The sequence below is a fragment of the Drosophila nasuta genome, chromosome 2R (assembly GCF_023558535.2).
Source record: "Drosophila nasuta strain 15112-1781.00 chromosome 2R, ASM2355853v1, whole genome shotgun sequence".
NCBI lineage: Eukaryota > Metazoa > Arthropoda > Insecta > Diptera > Drosophilidae > Drosophila > Drosophila nasuta.
In genome coordinates this window covers 11,725,821-11,744,346 of record NC_083456.1, presented here as the reverse complement: position 1 = coordinate 11,744,346, position 18,526 = coordinate 11,725,821, and the positions used below count along the sequence as shown (strand labels likewise).

The 18,526-nt window shown below is 41.9% G+C and overlaps 3 protein-coding genes across 4 annotated transcripts in view; 2 read left to right on the top strand and 1 right to left on the bottom strand.

The window, feature by feature from the left end:
- LOC132786005 (IDLSRF-like peptide) overlaps positions 1-18,526 on the bottom strand; it is a 74,928-nt gene that overhangs the window by 35,118 nt on the left and 21,284 nt on the right. The gene's annotated exons all lie outside the window — the stretch shown is intronic.
- On the top strand, positions 1,039-8,310 carry LOC132786104 (uncharacterized). The gene is made up of 3 exons (XM_060792523.1): positions 1,039-5,718; positions 6,080-6,717; positions 7,010-8,310. Exons 1-3 carry the CDS (start codon positions 1,125-1,127, stop codon positions 8,177-8,179), a joined length of 6,402 nt encoding a protein of 2,133 aa, XP_060648506.1. The 5' UTR covers positions 1,039-1,124; the 3' UTR covers positions 8,180-8,310.
- LOC132786689 (probable serine/threonine-protein kinase tsuA) lies at positions 9,942-18,424 on the top strand. Of its 2 annotated transcripts, XM_060793295.1 has the most exons (3): positions 9,942-10,285; positions 10,342-10,647; positions 16,831-18,424. In XM_060793295.1, the coding sequence occupies exons 2-3, from the start codon at positions 10,480-10,482 to the stop codon at positions 18,397-18,399; spliced, it is 1,737 nt and encodes a 578-aa protein (XP_060649278.1). In that variant the 5' UTR covers positions 9,942-10,285; positions 10,342-10,479; the 3' UTR covers positions 18,400-18,424. The 2 variants fall into 2 exon arrangements, 1 of the variants encoding a protein (XP_060649278.1); XR_009632470.1 differs by lacking the exons at positions 9,942-10,285; positions 16,831-18,424 and adding an exon at positions 10,989-11,532 and having other exon boundaries at positions 10,507-10,647.

Below are 18,526 nucleotides of genomic sequence, written 5' to 3'. Positions count from 1 at the left end.
TATCTAAGAAGGCGCCAGCAGTTGCACCTAGGAAACCAGTATTCGATGCTAAATCGACGGCAACGTTGTGCCATTCAAAGATTGTGGCCCCTGCTGCTAAGGCGCCAGAAAGTAAAAAAAAACCTTCTGTGCCGGCAGCTAAATTGCCAACGCCACAAACATCAAATCCAACAAATTTGGAACCAGAGCTATGTGCTAATCTACCAGAACCAACGGCAACAAACCCAAAGACAACGACAGCTAAAAATGCAGCTGAGGAAGCGCAGCTAAAGGAGATGTCAACTGCTGTCAAGGAAACAATTCCCTTGAACTTTCGCTCAATTGCGTCACAAAAGTGTCGTGCAAATCCACCAGCCCCCAGTCCTGAGTTACCAACTGTTCAGGATGACCTGTTGGAAAGGAGATCGACTGCTGCCACGATTGTTGATCGCGAGCCTAAACGTCTTGTAGCAGCAGAGATTTCGGCACCTAAGCCTGACTTTGAGCGTCGCTCGAATCCGCCTAAACCGACAAAGCCAAATCTGGGTCTCGAACCCTCACTTGCTGCCCGATTGCCCGACATAGACTCGTCGATTGGCAGCAGACGCGTGGATTATGCGCGTATATCTCCAAGAAACGCACAAACGCCAATGCATCCAACTTCGTTGACCGATGCCACGTTGCCCAAGTCGACAGTTTTCGTGAGACGACCAACGGTTGTTCCCGTTCCAACAACTGATGCGAAGACTCAGCGCCGATCGAGTCTTCCGGCACCTGCTGCTTTAGAGGAGGCGCGCAAGAAGTTTGCGGCATTGACGGCTACACCGGAAACAACACCTGCTTCCCCATCTGATTGCACTAATCCACGTGGTCGCAGAGGAAGCTATGCCACCCAAATACCACCCAAGGCAAGTGTGTCGCCCATCCAATCGAGTGCGAAAGGTCCGACGACAAGTTGGCCCCGAAAGGAGAACATTCCAGTTAAGAAATTTCCACTACCTCAGTCCATCCCAGTGTTTGGATCACCCAGCGGTAGTTCGGCAAAGTCAACGACTCACACATCGCCGCCAACTACAAAATCGATTCGGGTGATTGGGTCTGCAGCAAACATCAACAACAACAGAGAGTACAATGTCAATTTGAACATGCCGAACGCATTGCATGGTTCAATCAATTTGAATTACCTGTCGCCAGGTAATGTTGATGGTATTGCCAACGGATTTAATAATGCACAAGAGGCTTCTAGTACTCGAGGCTATGGCAATCTTAACGGTGCGGGCTCTCGTGATCCACGTCGTGCTAAATGGGGTCAGAGCAATGGACCCCTACAGCAGCAGCAACCTCAACAACACCCAACAGGATCACAGTATTCACCACAAGTTGGCGGCCAACGGCGTGGAGGTCCATCCGGTTGGCAGACATCCAATAATCCAGGCAACTACAGCAGCTACAATCCATGTGGCAATCCGAATGGAGGGAACAACAATAATAATAATCCAGGCTGGAACAACAACAATAATAACAACAGTCACTTTATCAACGGATGTCCGAATTTCAACTACAACAACCGACCTATGTTCAATCGTGCTACAAGTCTCGGTGGCGGCGAAACCAATGCCCCTCAAGTACCCGGCAACAACAATATCAATGATCCGCCATATTCAGGGGCACCGCGCACTTATCGCGATCATCTGGCGGCCAAGGCCAAGCAGCAGGAGATGCAGCGTCAGCTTGAGGCAGCCGAAAAGCAACGACAGCTTGAGGCAGCTGAAAAGCAACGACAGCTTGAGGCAGCTGAAAAGCAACAACAGCTTGAGGCAGCTGAAAAGCAACGACAACTGGATGCGGCGGCGGCAGAAAAAAAGCGAAAGCTGCAAGAAGCTGAGAAGCTGCTAGACGACGGACAAGCGGTTGCGGCACCATCCCGCATTGAAAGCGATAATGTCCAACTAGACACATCGTATCGAAATGTGGTGTTGACGGGCACCACCAACAAGAAGCTCGACTTCAAGATACCAAAGAAGGCGAGTTTGGAAAAGATGTCACGAACAAATGAGGTACCAGGTCAGAATAGTGATAAAACCAATACGTGCGAAGAGTCGATCGACGTTGTCAATAATAATAGTGAAGAGCAAAGCTCCAGCAAGTCAAATAAAACAAACAAATCGGGTAAGAGCCATAAAGTGCCAAAAACCGTTCATTTCGATAAAGAAAAATCGGATAGTGCGGAAAAAGTGTCTAAAAGCGATAAAACAATAGATAAAGAAAAAGCGGACAAGTCGAAGAAAGTGGTTAGAGTCGATAATTCTGACGCAAAACATGGTTCATGTAGTGCGGCGAAAAAAAAGAAAGACGAGGATGTCGACGAAATGTCCAATAAACCTGAAGCACCGGAAAAAGAAAAGACAAAGCATTCGAGCAAAGATAAGAGCCCAGCAGAAAAGTCTAATTCGAAAGAGAACAAGGAGAAAAAGAAACCGACGGCAGATAATACAGACAACGTTGAAAATGAACCACCAAGCGTGGTTGAAACTCACGAGCAACAATCAGCGAACAAGCAATCGCACGCAATGGTTGTTATAGCGAGCGATGCAATAAATACGCCAAAGTCACCATTGAAAGAAATGCCAGAGTTGAAACGCATATTGAAACGTCGCAAATCGATGATGCCGACGGCGAGTAAACCGCTAGTCGATAAGCGGGAACTTTTTGGTGGTGTCAGTCTCAATTACGAGAATCTCGTCGACCATCGACGAGAACAGCAACAGCTCAACGCTAATGACGAGGTGACGGCTGAGAAAATTAAAGTTGCGCAGTCCTCTCAGCAACGTGTCAATAGAAATTTGGCCATCATGTTCGAAAAGACCAGCGACAATTGCAGCATCTCAACGCAAAATATTTTGGCCGGCAAGCGGCGATCGCGGCTGAACGAGCCAGCGGCAAAGACCGCAGTTGAGAATCTGCTCCCACCACCGCCCAAGAAGAGGTCAAGACGCAGTGAGCTGGAAAGGCTCAACGATGACATTGCCCAAATGTATTATGCAAACGATGTGATTCGCGCCACCGGACGTCGGGCATGCTCCGCTCAACGATGCGGGAGCAGCACAACGCCAACCAAAAAACTTCGAGTGCGTGTTGCACGTTGTGCGCAATTACAGCAATTGCTCAAATGCACGAAGACTGCGAATATACCCGCGGCCAATATAAAAGCGGCAGCCAAGCGCTTGATTGCACGTCACAAGAGTGAGATTGCAAAGCTTAATAAAAAGAAACAGTCGCCAAAATCCAAGACGAATCCAAAAGTGCGCATAAGGCCTATCAGCAACAATGCCAAGACGGAGCCCCCTGAGCAAGCCAACAGTCAGCCAGTGACTGCCAGTGACATGCCACCAACTAGACCGGACGAGGAGCAGCTACTTGTGATCAACGAGTGCAAGCTCGAACAAAACGAGTATCTACAGAGCTCTCCTCAGGCTGAGCGAGTTAAAGGCGCTACGATACCGCCTGCAGAGGCAGAGTCGGATTCAGACGTAGATGTAGAAGTAAAGCTCGATGTGGACGACACATCATCGCCAAAGCTGGAAGTATCAATTGCTATATCGGCGACGCCAATTCCAAGGGAATTATTGTCTAATGAGAGCGATGCGGAAGAAGATCCATTATCAGCAGCTGGAGAGTTAATACGGAACGTAGAGCAAGAGGAAGTAGCTCAACAACCGGAGCCCGAAAAGGAAGTAGAGCAGCCTCAGCAAGTGGAACAGCAAGTAGAGCAACAAGCGCAAGTCGCAATAGAACAGGCAGATGAGGAAATGTCAGAGTCGCAACCGGACGGAAATCAAGACTTGGATCAACAACACACGTCTGAACAGAACATAGAGCAACAGCAGGTGTTAGACGTGGACGTGGACATGGGCGTGAAACAGAAAACGCATGTGGAGGAACAGAAGGAAAATGAATTGGAGCCAGATGAAGATGAAGAACTGGCGTCGGAGCAAAGGCTTAAGGGTTCCCGCAGCAGCAACAAGTCACTATTCCGCAACTTTAACAAGATTTGCAATAAGTTGATGAGTCGCGGAAGTCGCTCCTCGAGCAACACCAATAGCATCGGAAGTGCTAGCGGCAGTAACATCAAGGGCAAACCCTCAAATTCACCCGATTACAGCTCCCTCGAAAGCGAAGTTCCCGAACTAAATTCCCAACCTGAAGTGATAGTCGACCTGCCATCAGCGCCTACGGTATGGCCATCTGAAACCGAAGTAATCCCCATACAGTATATGATCTGTGTGCAGAATGTTGCATTCCGTTTGCGAAGCTCACCGACCCTGAAGCCTGCATATTATTGCCGAGTTCCAGACTGCTTATTTCTCTTCTCGAATGAGATAGAAGGTCTGGAAAATCATTTTACACGCAGTCATCCGTCGCTGCGTTGGAACGGCAGCTGTACTGAGTGCAGTCTACCCGTCAAGGAAGTGCCCGATAATTTGAGCATTCGCGAGGAGCTGCGGCATATGGTGCTAGTGCATGTGGATGAAATTGTGGCGCCTAAGCCACCGGAGCCGGCTGTTGAAGTTGCGCCACCAAAACCTGTGCTGCCCAAGTTGCGTGTGCGTCGTTTCACGGGAGATCGTCTAGTCCCAGAGGCCGAACAAGCAATCGAAATCGAACCGGAAGCTGTGCCCCGAGAACCCGTTGTTGAGAATACAACGCTTAGGAGTTTGTTACTCGCTCAATCGCGTCTGCCAAGTCACCAGCAACAGCAGCTGAACGCCGCCGGTGTCGGAGAGTTTCTATGCGCCAAGACACCGCCAACGACTGTGGATGTGCCCGATGTTATAAATCGCGACTCGGAATTGGGACTCCAAATCAATGATGTATATAGTCTCGCCGATACATCCATTCCTCTCATAACGGGCGTGACGGTGCCATTACCTGTCCCCACCAATGATGACTACGTCATTAGCCAGAGCCTTATCCAAAACTATGAGGGTCCCATTCCGACGGAGATCAATATATCTATTGAACCCCGACTGACAGGTTCACCACCAAGGAAAGATCGCACACAAATCGCTGGCAACCGATTCCGTTGTATGGCGCCCAATTACAATTACTGCTCCCACACAGTAATGTGCATACGGGAGCACATGAAGTTCCACAGTATCAGTTTCGGACCGAAGGACTATCTGCAATGCTCCTATTGCAGTCATGTCGGCAAGGATGTCGATGAATATGTTCAGCATGGTGTTCTCCAGCACGGTTTGGCCAGTCGCGAGGAGCTACAAGAACCCCATGCCGATGAGGTTGAGTTGCCTATTTCGCCGGCAAAGTTGCCGGTAGCTGGAAGACAAATGGTGGTCAAGCCACTCTTTCACTTTGTGCGCAAGGAGGTACGCTACAAGTGCGGTGTACCCGACTGTGGCCAGCATTTCGACACAGAGCTGGGGTTGAGCCAGCATCTGAGTACTCAGCACAGCTATGGAGATTGCTTTAAGTGTCCGCATTGTCACTATGAGGATCATTTACTAATATTGGAGAAGGTGCTGGAACATTTGAAATATCATAAGCGATACGTTTATCAATGCGGTGCGTGCAGCTCGTTTGCGCCAGAACGCTCCATAATCGATCGCCATATTCACATGAAGCATACCTCAAAGTTAGGCGATGATGTCGATGTGATTATCCATAAGCGTGATGATTTAACAATGCACACCAAGTTAGCGGAAGTTCGTTGGTTCAAGTCGTGTAAGTTTATCTAAAAAATACAATAACTAACTAAATATACCAAATATATCTACCAAAAATATACTGAAATTTTGCACAAGTTTGATTTATTATACTTAAAGTTGTACTTGATGTTACGAGAACGTAACTTGTCATATTGTTAAAATATACCAAATGCATATACCTAAAATATAGTAAACTTAATTGAATATACTAAAATATGTATTTGGTATATTGCGAACATAATTCGTCATATTTTTTAAAAACACCTAAAATATGCTAAAAAGTTTCAAACGTTTGATTTTTATATAACGAGAACAATGTGAAAGATACAGTCTAATGTGCTTTGTCTCATACAATTTACCATCGTTGTTTAAATTAGTGTATCAACCGCGCACTTCGACCGATGAATGGTTCTGTAATCTATGCCACGCTGTGCTCGCCACCAAGCATCAGATGATTGGACACACGGCGGTGGCACACCAGCGTATGTATCAGTACTGCTGTCCGTATTGCGAATACGGCTACAAGGATCTCATGAAAATCGTCAATCACATACGTCGTAGCCATGCAAGCAAACGCATCCAGCCGCTGCAATGTTATCTGCGCATCAAGTGCAAAAATCGCCAGACACTCGGTTTTATTTGCAACACATGCCATGCGGCGACCTACACCTTATACAAGATGGGCAATCACTGTCTGCAGAAGCATTTGAATCGCTATCGGTACAAGTGTCGCCACTGTGACTTTGGACATACTAAACATCGGCACGTCGCCGTTCATATGACGCAGGAACATCCCGGATTGCCAGGTCTACCCATTCAGAAGTTCGATCGCTTATCCAACGACATGCTCGACGATGACTTTTGGAACATGGCCCAAATATTTTCGTCAAAGGGTCACGTTGAGCCACCTGAGGCAATCGCTTCCAATAACCATGCGCATGGCATTCAGATCTTTGAACCCATCGAGTTGTCGTCGGATGAAGAGGACCTAACAAATAACGCTGCATCTGCTCAGGTACGTTTTTATGCTTCTACATTTATTACTATATTTATCGGTACCGATAGTAAATGATAACTATTTAGTTGGGGGCTTATTTTATAGCTTATTTGATTTGTACTTTTTGAAGAAATTATAAATCAACGAAAACAGTCGGCCAAATTGAATCGATATCTGACTACTATCGTTATCGATAGTAACCAATAGCTGTTCAGTTGGAGGCTTAATTTTTAGCTTGTTTTATTTGTAATCTCTAATCTCTATTTGTAATCTCGCTTTCTCTCTCTCTCTCGCTCTTCCTCCCTTGCAGAAGCAGTACGAATTCGCGTGCTCGCATTGCACGGAGACGCGTCACAACATTGATGAACTGAGATCGCAACACTGGGCGATCAAACATCCCGACCATCCCTTCTACTTCTGTGTGCAACCGCAGCTGTGCTGTCCGGTGTGCTACGGCTTCAAAGGGAGTGCCAAAGCACTGCTGCAGGAGCACTTGCCGAATGTCCATCATCACCGCACGTTGGTGGCCTGCGATGTGAGTCAAAAACGCGAATGCGGCTACTGCGACAAGACGTACAAAGAGTGGCCAGAGTTGGTGCAACACATGACAATCGAGGCGCATCTGGCCAACGATCTAAAGAATCTAACAGATGGCGAACTAAACGAACTGATCGAAATGGGAAGCACCGAGAACGAGTATTATCAATGTAATCTGTGTCGGGTATTGCTGCCATCGAGTGTGGCTATTGCGCAACATGGAACCGTGGAGCATTCGGATGCAGAGGAGACATTTAGCTTTCGACTGGTGAAGAACACGATCATCTATCACTGTTCGTTCTGCATGTACGCCTCAGTGGATGAGTTGGAAACGTTGCGTCACATGCTCGATCATTGCAAACGCTTTGGCACCTGCCACTTGTGCGCCGAGCACTTGAACAGCGGCTTCGATGAGTACATACAGCACTGCTATTCAAATCATCGCGATCAGGTGGATAACTTTGATGTCATCCATCCGTATGATGACCTGAAGAAGTTCCTCATGCAGGTGCTGTATCAATTCCAAAACGGACTCATCATCAGCAAGAGCAGCCTACGCGACACTCGCTTCAGTCACGAACGTGTCATCCAGCAGCTGTACAACGAGCTGCGCAGCAAGGCGGCCAAGCCGCCAATACCGCGAATGCTTTTCAGTCAGCTGCCTCAGATTCATCAACGTCGCAAGACATTTAATCACAACAATCTGCAGCAGTTGCTTCCACAACATCAACACCAACAGCTGGCGGCGCGTCACGTCAACAAACCCAACGTAATCTGGCACACATCGTTTACGGGAAAATCAACAACTCCTTCCCAGCAGAAGCGGCAGCAAATCCAGCCGACATCCTCGACGGTCGTCGCTCCCCCCCCAAGCCGCTGCCCATTCTGCAACGCATCGCCAAGCGACGCAACACTTTTGTGGACCCCGGCCAAATGTTTTTAGGAATAAACATTGAACCTTAAACAGAATAAAACCTTTTTGCATTAGACTTGAACTTTAAACCGAATTAAACCTGAAACCATCAACAACAACATCAACATTGTCATAGTTCGTATTTATAAGTAAAGTGATATATACTCAATTAATATGTATAGATTATAGATTGGTTCGGGAGTTTAAAACCCTGATGAAACAATGGAATAAGTTATTATTATTACTTTACGAGCATACTTTTTTCGCTTTTAATATGTCTTGTCTATATATAATGTTATGCACAATACATCTATGTTATATATAGACGAGACACACCTAAAACTACAAAGTTTGGTCGTCATAACAGTAATAACTTACTCCATTGTTCCATCAGGTTCTCAACTGTCTAACAAATCTATAATCCATATAATTCGTTGCGTAATTAGATTATGAATCAATCTCTAACTATAAAGACATTTTTTTTATATAATCATTTGAAACAATTTTGTAGTAAGGGTTGATGTATCATAATTAAGAATTACTCTTGAATTTTTAGCCCTCAAATTATCAATTCATCTTTAATCTATATAATTCGTTGAGTAATTAGATTATGAATCACTTGCATTATTAGATCTCCCATATTTCTGCAGCTCTTAAAGGTACTCTTACAAAGGTCTGAACAAGAGAGTGCATGGCAAGTTTCCAGAAGCCATTTAACAAACAGCAGCACTATTAAGGCATAGTACGTGTTGCATTTCTGCATCTTCATCTTAACCGCAATACGCCTGGCAGCAGCTGCTGGCTTCTGCGGCACAGATCCCACACACAAAAGTGCCTGTCGACACTTACCACAAAGCACACACACACACAAACACACATGCACATAGAGGAGACATGGCATCCACAACACGATAATTCCCTCGCCAACCACAACAAGAATGGGGAACAACAGCAGCTGCAGATGCAGTTGCATTCGAGTGCAGCTATGAGAGGCATTGCAAATGCCTGAGAATCCTTTAAGTTGTCCAATATTTCTTTTGCTAGTCAGCATAGTCAGAGGAGATTGGTTTATTAAAACGAGTTGTGTCAAGCTATTTGCATCTGAATACCCAAGTGCATTGTACTATATATTGCGAATATAATGAAGAGCATAATTATAATAATAATTATGTTATGAAAATAAGAGTTGTGAATTTCCAAATGTTGAAAAATTCTTTAAAAATGTAATCTCTTCAAATAAGTAATAATATAAGTATCTAATATAAATATATTATCTAATATAAATAGTAATAAAAAATAGATAAAATCATCAAAAAATATACATTTTAAAATTTCTAAGCCTCTTAGAAAACGACAAAAAAGAAATAATATAAAAGACAAATAGAATACCTTTAAAATATAAATTGTCTAAATTACTGAAATAATGCTAACATTCTGTTTTGGAAAATGTAGGCCAGTCAGTATTTTACAGAGTAAAATGTTGTCGAGCTGACTCCAGTCGCAAAAACACAAGTAAGAAAGCTACAGTCGAGTGTACTCGACTGTGAGATACCCGCTACCCATTTTGAATAAAAGAAATATATTTTGCGGTATTTTTCTCAAAAAAATACTAAATATACTGGATAAATACTAAAAATATGCCAAATGGTATATTTGGTATATCGATATAGTACCGCATTCAAAATATACCATAGACGGCACAATATATCAGATTGTCAGCCAAGGCAACTAAGACCCCTAGAAAGTAGGCGTTTTTGCCCATACAAAAATATTTCTTTAATAACTTCGACAATTTGTATCTGATCGCAACCAAATTTTCAGGAATCCTAACTACAATAATAATTATTGTATATACCAAAATTCGCAAACTAGCTTTAAAATTACGATTGTTATTCGATCTTTTTGATTTGCGGGGGCGGAAGTGGAACGGACGGACGGACAGACACACAGACGGACATGGCTTGATCGTCTCGGCTGTTGACGCTGATCAAGAATATATATACTTTATAGGGTCGGAGATGCCTCCTTCTACCTGTTACATACATTTCCTGTCGGCACAAAGTTATAATACCCTTCTACCCTATGGGTAGCGGGTATAAACATTGGAAGGCTCTTAGCGTTGCTTTTGCTTTTGAAGTCCGCACACAAAGTTTCTCGTCTATTTATTTCACTAATCTCAAACCGTGTTGCAGCGTCGATCAAGTGCAAACGTGGGTGGAAATGAAAGCAACTCGTTGCAGGCAACATGCAGCATGCGCGCTGTGACGTTACAATTGCATGCTCTCTTAAGTTTCTCTTGCTGTCTTCAAGAGAGCGCTTTTGATCACTAAATGTGTGCACGATTTTCGTCAGTTGAGCTGCAACTTTTGAAGTGGAAGCATCACGCGATTCGCGCGGTTTACGGCAGAAGCGACAACTACAACAACGCTGCGCAAGCACACTCAAGTGCACATGTATTGGAAGTGATAAAAAAAAAATTCAGCACCCAGCCCTTAATGGTAAGTCCAGCATAAACAAATATTTTCTCTATGCAAACATTGCACTCGATCGTGTGGTGTTATTTTATTTATTAAGTATATCAGAATATACTGATAAATATATGTATGTACATATGTATAATTATAATTCGTCGCGGCATTTTTTTTTTCCTTTTTCACGTTTCTCCGTCGCTGCTTTCTTTTTTTGCAAGTGAGAAGAATGTGTGTGTGTGCGTGTGTGTGTGTGTGTTGCTAGCGTCTGCTTAAGCTTGAAGTACATTCTATGCGATCGAAAGCTGTAAACCCCTGTAATTAAGTTTTAAAACGAATATAAATATCTTATCCTTTTATTTTATCCAAAGTGTTAAATTAAAAGCACTAAAACTTATTCGGAGGATGCGATCGCGAACGTGTCAATGGTGAGGCTTGCCAGCAAAAGAATCGATTTCTTGGACCGTGTGGACTTCTGGGTATTCATCTTTAGCGACTTCTGGACTTTGGATATTACAAAATATGATTTTGATACATGTATCGAGGCGCAAAATGTATGAATATGGTCACAACTAAGTTTTGAAAGTTGTGGCCTAGATGAACAGTAGCCGCTAATAATTTGGAAAATGGAACAGCACTCATATCATACCAAATAGGAAATATATTGCATTTCGTATTAATACGTATGCTTCCACAGCCGCTGCGACGTAGAAAATAAATATGTAACCAATTAATTATAAGATAGGGAATAATCCAATCCAGTAATTTTTCATTTTGTAGTTGTGGTGAGGCTCGTTTGGGTCTCACCTCGATAAACATGTAAACTGTACCGATAAATATTCGTCGATATTTCCACATTTCACATGCAAAGGTTTTTTTTTTTATAGGATAATAAAATTCTAAATTATAATATTAACTCGAAATGAGGCAAAGGCATTATAAATTACTGTTTATAGCTGCTGTTGTTATAATTTGGTAAAATGGAAAACAATTCTTTCGAAAATTGATCTTTTGAGAGATCGATAAATTAAATCGAATAGGAATCCAATTAGACTATGGAATTTAAAAATTAAAAAAATATTTTAAAAATTAGTTTACTTTCTATTTTATTGATAGCTTATCTGCTAAATAATTTCTATTTCTGTAAATACATATTTTCAAAATATTTCATTACTCTGTCAGTGATCAACATTTCTAATCGCGGCGTTAGAGTTGCATCTTTTTTTTGCAATTGCTGTAATTATTTTTCTGCTCCTTTTGTATTTTGTACCCCTTCTTCTGTTCATGATGATTCAGTAAGAAATCCAACGAAAGCTTTGTGCGATACTAAGATATCAGTGGCTTGTAGCATGTGGCTATATAATATACATAGTTGGAATTTATATTACATTGCATTGATGTAGCTAGATGTCGTCTATAAGCAATGCAGCTATCAGCTCTCGGTCACTCGGAAGGTTTTTATAAATAGGAATTATAACTTTAGAACCAGATTACTGTCGGAATAAAATGTGACAACATTGATCAAAATTGCTTACGGTTGCCATCCAAGAAATTTTGCTGAATATAAAATTTTGTTTTTGTTATGCTTATTTATTTAATTCGTAAAATAATTTAAAAGTAAATACATATTTGCAATATTCTATTATATGTGTATATGTATGAGTAATTCTATGAGGGATGTCGCTTGCGACCAGCTTTACACTGACAAAAAAAAAACATTCTGAAACAATTTTAAAAACAAGAAAAGGTTAATTTTATAGCTCTAGATTAGTACTTTAATTAGAGCTAAGAATGGTTTTGGATTATTTTCTGTTTTGTTTTCTGTTCTGATAATTGCAAAAATTTACAAATTCGTACGCACAACCAAAAAATTAACGAATTTATATATTTTATCGTAAAACAAAACAAGTTCCTAAAATCAATCTTAGCTCTAAATATAACGCTAATCTAAAGCTTTTAGAATACCCTTCACTTATTTTTCAAATTGTTTTAGTTTATGTTTTTTTTTTGTCACTGTAAAGTTGTTCGCATGCGACATTTACCAGAGAATTACCCATTTTCCTTATGCTCACTGTTGGTCACTCGGATGCGTATGTGTGTGTGCGAAAAATACGATAAGCAAGAATCACCAAAACTTGCATGTGTGTGTGTTTCGTCCGGACGAAAAATGTTTACGTATTGCTCTCAGTCGAGTGTAAGAATGTGCACAGCAAAATAGATCGTCAAAATGAGAGCGACATGTTAGCCACTTTAAGAAGGCTACACACACACACTTACGCAAGCGCGACAAACACACAATCAAACAGCGGCGCCAACAGCAATGCCAGCAAACTAAATGCACGACAAGCAACAGCGTCAACACAGAACAAAACGAAATACGGCGTATTCGTGACCAGCGCTTTTGTTGAGCTGCAGCAAGTTGCCATACTGTTCATCATTCGACTGGACATTTTTAATAAATGAAACGCAATTGTATATACATATGCAGCAAACTGTTTAGGTTTGCAAATAATATTATTTGCAATTATTCCTTACGCTTACACAGCATATTTGCGAAAGTTGTGTTGAAAAGAAATACAAAAACGCAGCAGTCTGGCAACTCGACGATGCCTTTGGCTCACACATTTATTTACTTTGATTCTCAAATTCGAATTTCAACGGCGAAGGAACTGCCCATCGATTTTAGTTAAGCGCGTGTTGTGTATTGTTCGCTAAATCTCCTTTTTTTTTGTTATACCCGCTACCCATAGGGTAGAAGGGTATTATAACTTTGTGCCGGCAGGAAATGTATGTAACAGGTCGAAGGAGGCATCTCCGACCATTTAAAGTATATATATTCTTGATCAGCGTCAACAGCCGAGACGATCTAGCCATGTCCGTCTGTCTGTCTGTCCGTCTGTGAGTCTGTCCGTATGAACACCTAGATCTCAGAGACTATAAGAGATAGAGCTATAATTTTTTCTCGACAGCATTTGTTATGTTTGCACGCAGATCAAGTTTGTTTCAAATTTTTGCCACGCCCCCTTTCGCCCCCGCAAATCAAAAAAATCGAATAACAAGCGTAATTTTAAAGCTAGAGTTGCGAATTTTGGTATATACAATAGTAACTGTAGTAATTATGATTCCTGAGAATTTGGTTGCGATCAGATAAAGATTTTGGGAGTTATTAAAGAAATACTTTTGTATCGGCAAAAACGCCTACTTACTAGGGGCCTTTGTTGCTTTGGCTGACAATCTGGTATATTGTGCCGTCTAAGGTATATGCGGCACTGCACCGATATACCACATATACCAGTTGGTATATTTGTAGTATTTTTGCAGTATATTTGGTATATTTTGAGAATAATACCGCAAAATATTTTGTTTTTATTTAAAATGGGTAGCGGGTATCTCACAGTCTAGTGTACTCGACTTTTCTTACTTTTTTTTTGCGTTGTGATATAAAAATAAAAAGAGAGCGTAATATTGGTGTAAATATTATAAGTGTCTAAAAACTGCAACTACAAATAAGAAAGACCGGCGCGTGTGCTTTAAATTTTACTGTTGTTGCTCATTTGCTTAAGGAAACGGTGCGTAGAGTTTTTCCTCTCCTTTTCAATTTTTATTTTATTTTGTTATGTGTGCATAAACTGAGCTGCCGTTAGAAACGCATATTAATTATACCCGCTACCCATAGGGTAGAAGGGTATTATAACTTTGTGCCGGCAGGAAATGTATGTAACAGGTAGAAGGAGGCATCTCCGACCCTATAAAGTATATATATTCTTGATCAGCGTTAACAGCCGAGACGATCTAGCCATGTCCGTCTGTCCGTCTGTGTGTCTGTGTGTCTGTCCGTCTGTCCGTATGAACACCTAGATCTCAGAGACTATAAGAGATAGAGCTATAATTTTTTTTCGACAGCATTTGTTATGTTTGCACGCAGATCAAGTTTGTTTCAAATTTTTGCCACGCCCACTTCCGCCCCCGCAAATCAAAAAAATCGAATAACAAGCGTAATTTTAAAGTTAGAGTTGCGAATTTTGGTATATATAATAATAACTATAGTAGTTATGATTCCTGAAAATTTGGTTGCGATCAGATGAAAATTGTCGAAGTTATTAAAGAAATACTTTTGTATGGGCAAACACGTCTACTTACTAGGGGTCTTAGTTGCTTTAGATGACAATCTGGTATATTGTGCCGTCTATGGTATATTTTGAATGCGGTACTATATCAATATACCAAATATACTATTTGGTATATTTTTAGTATTTTGCAGTATATTCGGTATATTTTGAGAACATTATCGCAAAATATATTTCTTTTATTCAAAATGGGTAGCGGGTATCTCACAGTCGAGTGCACTCGACTGTAGCTTTCTTACTTGTTTAAGTTGGCGGTGTGCAGAAGCTTTTGCTAGGCCGCAAATAAAGAAAACAAGTAAAGAAAGCTACAGTCGAGTGCACTCGACTGTGAGATACCCGCTACCCATTTTGAATAAAAGAAATATATTTTGCGATAATTTTCTCAAAATATACCGAATATACTGCAAAATACTAAAAATATACCAAATAGTATATTTGGTATATTGATATAGTACCGCATTCAAAATATACCATAGACGGCACAATATACCAGATTGTCATCTAAAGCAACAACCCTAGTAAGTAGACGTGTTTGCCCATACAAAAGTATTTCTTTAATAACTTCGATAATTTTCATCTGATCGCAACCAAATTTTCAGGAATCATAACTACTATAGTTATTATTATATATACCAAAATTCGCAACTCTAACTTTAAAATTACGCTTGTTATTCGATTTTTGATTTTCGGGGCGGAAGTGGCGTGGCAAAATTTGAAACAAACTTGATCTGCGTGCAAACATAACAAATGCTGTCGAAAAAAAATTATAGCTCTATCTCTTATAGTCTCTGAGATCTAGGTGTTCATACGGACGGACGGACAGACACACAGACACACAGACGGACAGACGGACATGGCTAGATCGTCTCGGCTGTTAACGCTGATCAAGAATATATATACTTTATAGGGTCGGAGATGCCTCCTTCTACCTGTTACATACATTTCCTGCCGGCACAAAGTTATAATACCCTTCTACCCTATGGGTAGCGGGTATAATTACCAACAGACAATAGACGTTGTTGTGTTGCCTGCCAATTCGTCCACATGTGTGCACGTATGCCGCTTACACACACATACATACAAACAAATAAGCTTGTATTTTAAGTGAAAAAGCATCTTATGTTTCTAACATGCAATTCTAGAGATGGCCGCGTGTTTTGTATCACTTCGTGTCTGCTTTTTGGGCAGACTTTATTTTGCTTACGATATATTCATAATCACTAATGAGAGAGTAATGCGAAAAAAATATGCATGAAATAAATAGAAGAAGAGAAGATAAGTAAAGAAATAAAAGTGAGAGTTTCATACTTTTTCTACAGTATTTGTTATGATTGCACGCGGATCAAGTTTGTTTCAAATTTTTTCCATGCCCACTTCCGCCACCGCAAATCAACAAAAATCGAAAATCGAGTCGCGAATGGTATATAAAATAATAACTATAGTAATTGTGATTCCTGATTTGGTTGCGATCAGATCAAAATTGTTAAAGTTATTAATGAAATACTTTTGTATGGGCAAAAACACCTACTCACTTGGGGTCTTGTTGCTTTGGCAATCTGGTATATTTTGCACACTAAAAATACTAAAAATAAAAAGTATCACATATATTTTTTATTTTTAGTGTGGAAAATATACAGGATTGTCAAAGCAACTAAGATATCAAGATATACTATTGAATGAAGAACCATATCAATTTACCAAATGTTGCAGTATTATTCTTAAAATACACCAGAATAATATACCACATATATTAAAAATAAATATATATCAAATGGTATATTTGGCATATTGATATGGTACTACATTGTATATCTTTCATTCAAGACATACCTTTGAATGTAGTACCATATCAATATAGCAACTATACCATTTGATATATTTTTTATTTTTAGTATTTTTGTGGCATATTATTTTTGTATATACCGCTTTCATTCAAAATGGGGAGCATGTATCGCACAGCCGTACTCCGTAGCTTTCTGTTTATAATTTAAAGCCTATTTATAATATAAGTTTTAATTTTTTTTTTCTTTTTTCCTCAATTGGGGAAACAATTCCCTTGAACTTTGGCTCAATTGCGTCACAAAAGCGTCGTGCAAATCCACCAGCCCCTAGTCCTGAGTTAACAACTGTTCAGGATGACCTGTTTGAAAGGAGGTCGACTGCTGCCACGATTGTTGTTCGCGAGCCTGAGCGTCTTGCAGCAGCAGAGATTTCGGCACCTAAGCCTGACTTTGAGCGTCGCTCGAATCCGCCTAAACCGACAAAACCAACAAGTGGTGTACATCTGGGTCTCGAACCCTCACTTGCTGCCCGATTGCCCGACATAGACTCGTCGATTGGCCGCAGACGCGTGAATTATGTGCGTAGATCTCCAAGGAACATACAAACGCCAATGCAACCAACTTCGTTGACCGATGCCACGTTGCCCAAGTCGACAGTTTTCGTGAGACGACCAACGGTTGTTCCCGTTCCAACAACTAATGCGAAGACTCAGCGCCGATCGAGTCTTCCGGCACCTGTTGCTTTAGAGGAGGCGCGCAAGAAGTTGGCGGCATTGGCGGCTACACCGGAAACAACACCTGCTTCACCATCTGATTGCACTGATCCACGTGGTCGCAGTGGAAGCTATGCCACCCAAATACCACCCAAGGCAAGTGTGTCGCCCATCCAATCGAGTGCGAAAGGTCCGACGACAAGTTGGCCCCGAAAGGAGAACATTCCAGTTAAGAAATTTCCCTTACCTCAGTCCATCCCAGTGTTTGGATCACCCAGCGGTAGTTCGGCAAAGTCAACGACTCACACATCGCCGCCAACTACAAAATCGATCCCGGTGATTGGGTCTGCAGCAAACATCAACAACAACAGCAAGTACAATGACAATTTGAACATGCCGAACGCATTGCATGGTTCAATCAATTTAAATAGGGCACCGAGTCTGAATAACCCGTCGCCAGGTAATGTTGATGGTTTTGCTTCTAGTACTCGACGCTATGTCAATCTTAAGGGTGCGGGCTCACGTGATCCACGTCGTGCTGAATGGGGTCAGAGTAATGGACCCCTACAGCAGCAGCAACCTCAACAACACCCAACAGGATCACAGTATTCACCACAAGTTGGCGGCCAACGGCGTGGAGGTCCATCCGGTTGGCAGACATCCAATAATCCAGGCAACTATAACAGCCACAATCCCGGTGACAATCTGAATAGAGGGAACAACAATAATAATAATCCAGGCTGGAACAACAACAATAATAACAACAGTCACTTTATCAACGGATGTCCGAATTTCAACTACAACAGCCGACCCATGTTCAATCGTGCTACAAGTCTCGGTGGCAGTCTATTCAATGCCCCTCAAGTACCCGGCAACAACAATATCAACGATCCGCCATTTTCAGGGGCACCGCGCACTTATCGCGAGCATCTGGCGGTCAAGGCCAAGCAGCAGGAGATGCAGCGTCAGCTGGAGCCGAACGAAAAGGAGCGTCGGCTTGTGGCAGCCGAAAAGCAACGTCAGCTTGAGGCAGCCGAAAAGCAGCGTCAGATTGTGGCAGCCGAAAAGCAACGACAGCTTGAGGCAGCTGAAAAGCAACGACAACTGGATGCGGCGGCGGCAGAAAAAAGGCGAAAGCTGCAAGAAGCTGAGAACTGCTAGACGACGGACAAGCGGTTGCGGCACCATCCCGCATTGAAAGCGATAATGTCCAACTAGACACATCGTATCGAAATGTGGTGTTGACGGGCACCACCAACAAGAAGCTCGACTTCAAGATACCAAAGAA

What these genes read in the sequence shown, in the direction of transcription:
- LOC132786104 (XM_060792523.1), top strand. Translation starts at nt 1,125, where the DNA reads ATGCCGAACGCATTGCATGGTTCAATCAATTTGAATTACCTGTCGCCA. An exon ending in AGTTCGTTGGTTCAAGTCGT is followed by an intron (nt 5,719 to 6,079) that starts GTAAGTTTATCT and finishes TGTTTAAATTAG; the next exon opens with TGTATCAACCGCGCACTTCG. An exon ending in ATAACGCTGCATCTGCTCAG is followed by an intron (nt 6,718 to 7,009) that starts GTACGTTTTTAT and finishes CCTCCCTTGCAG; the next exon opens with AAGCAGTACGAATTCGCGTG.
- LOC132786689 (XM_060793295.1), top strand. Translation starts at nt 10,480, where the DNA reads ATGTGTGCACGATTTTCGTCAGTTGAGCTGCAACTTTTGAAGTGGAAG. An exon ending in TCAGCACCCAGCCCTTAATG is followed by an intron (nt 10,648 to 16,830) that starts GTAAGTCCAGCA and finishes GCGTCACAAAAG; the next exon opens with CGTCGTGCAAATCCACCAGC.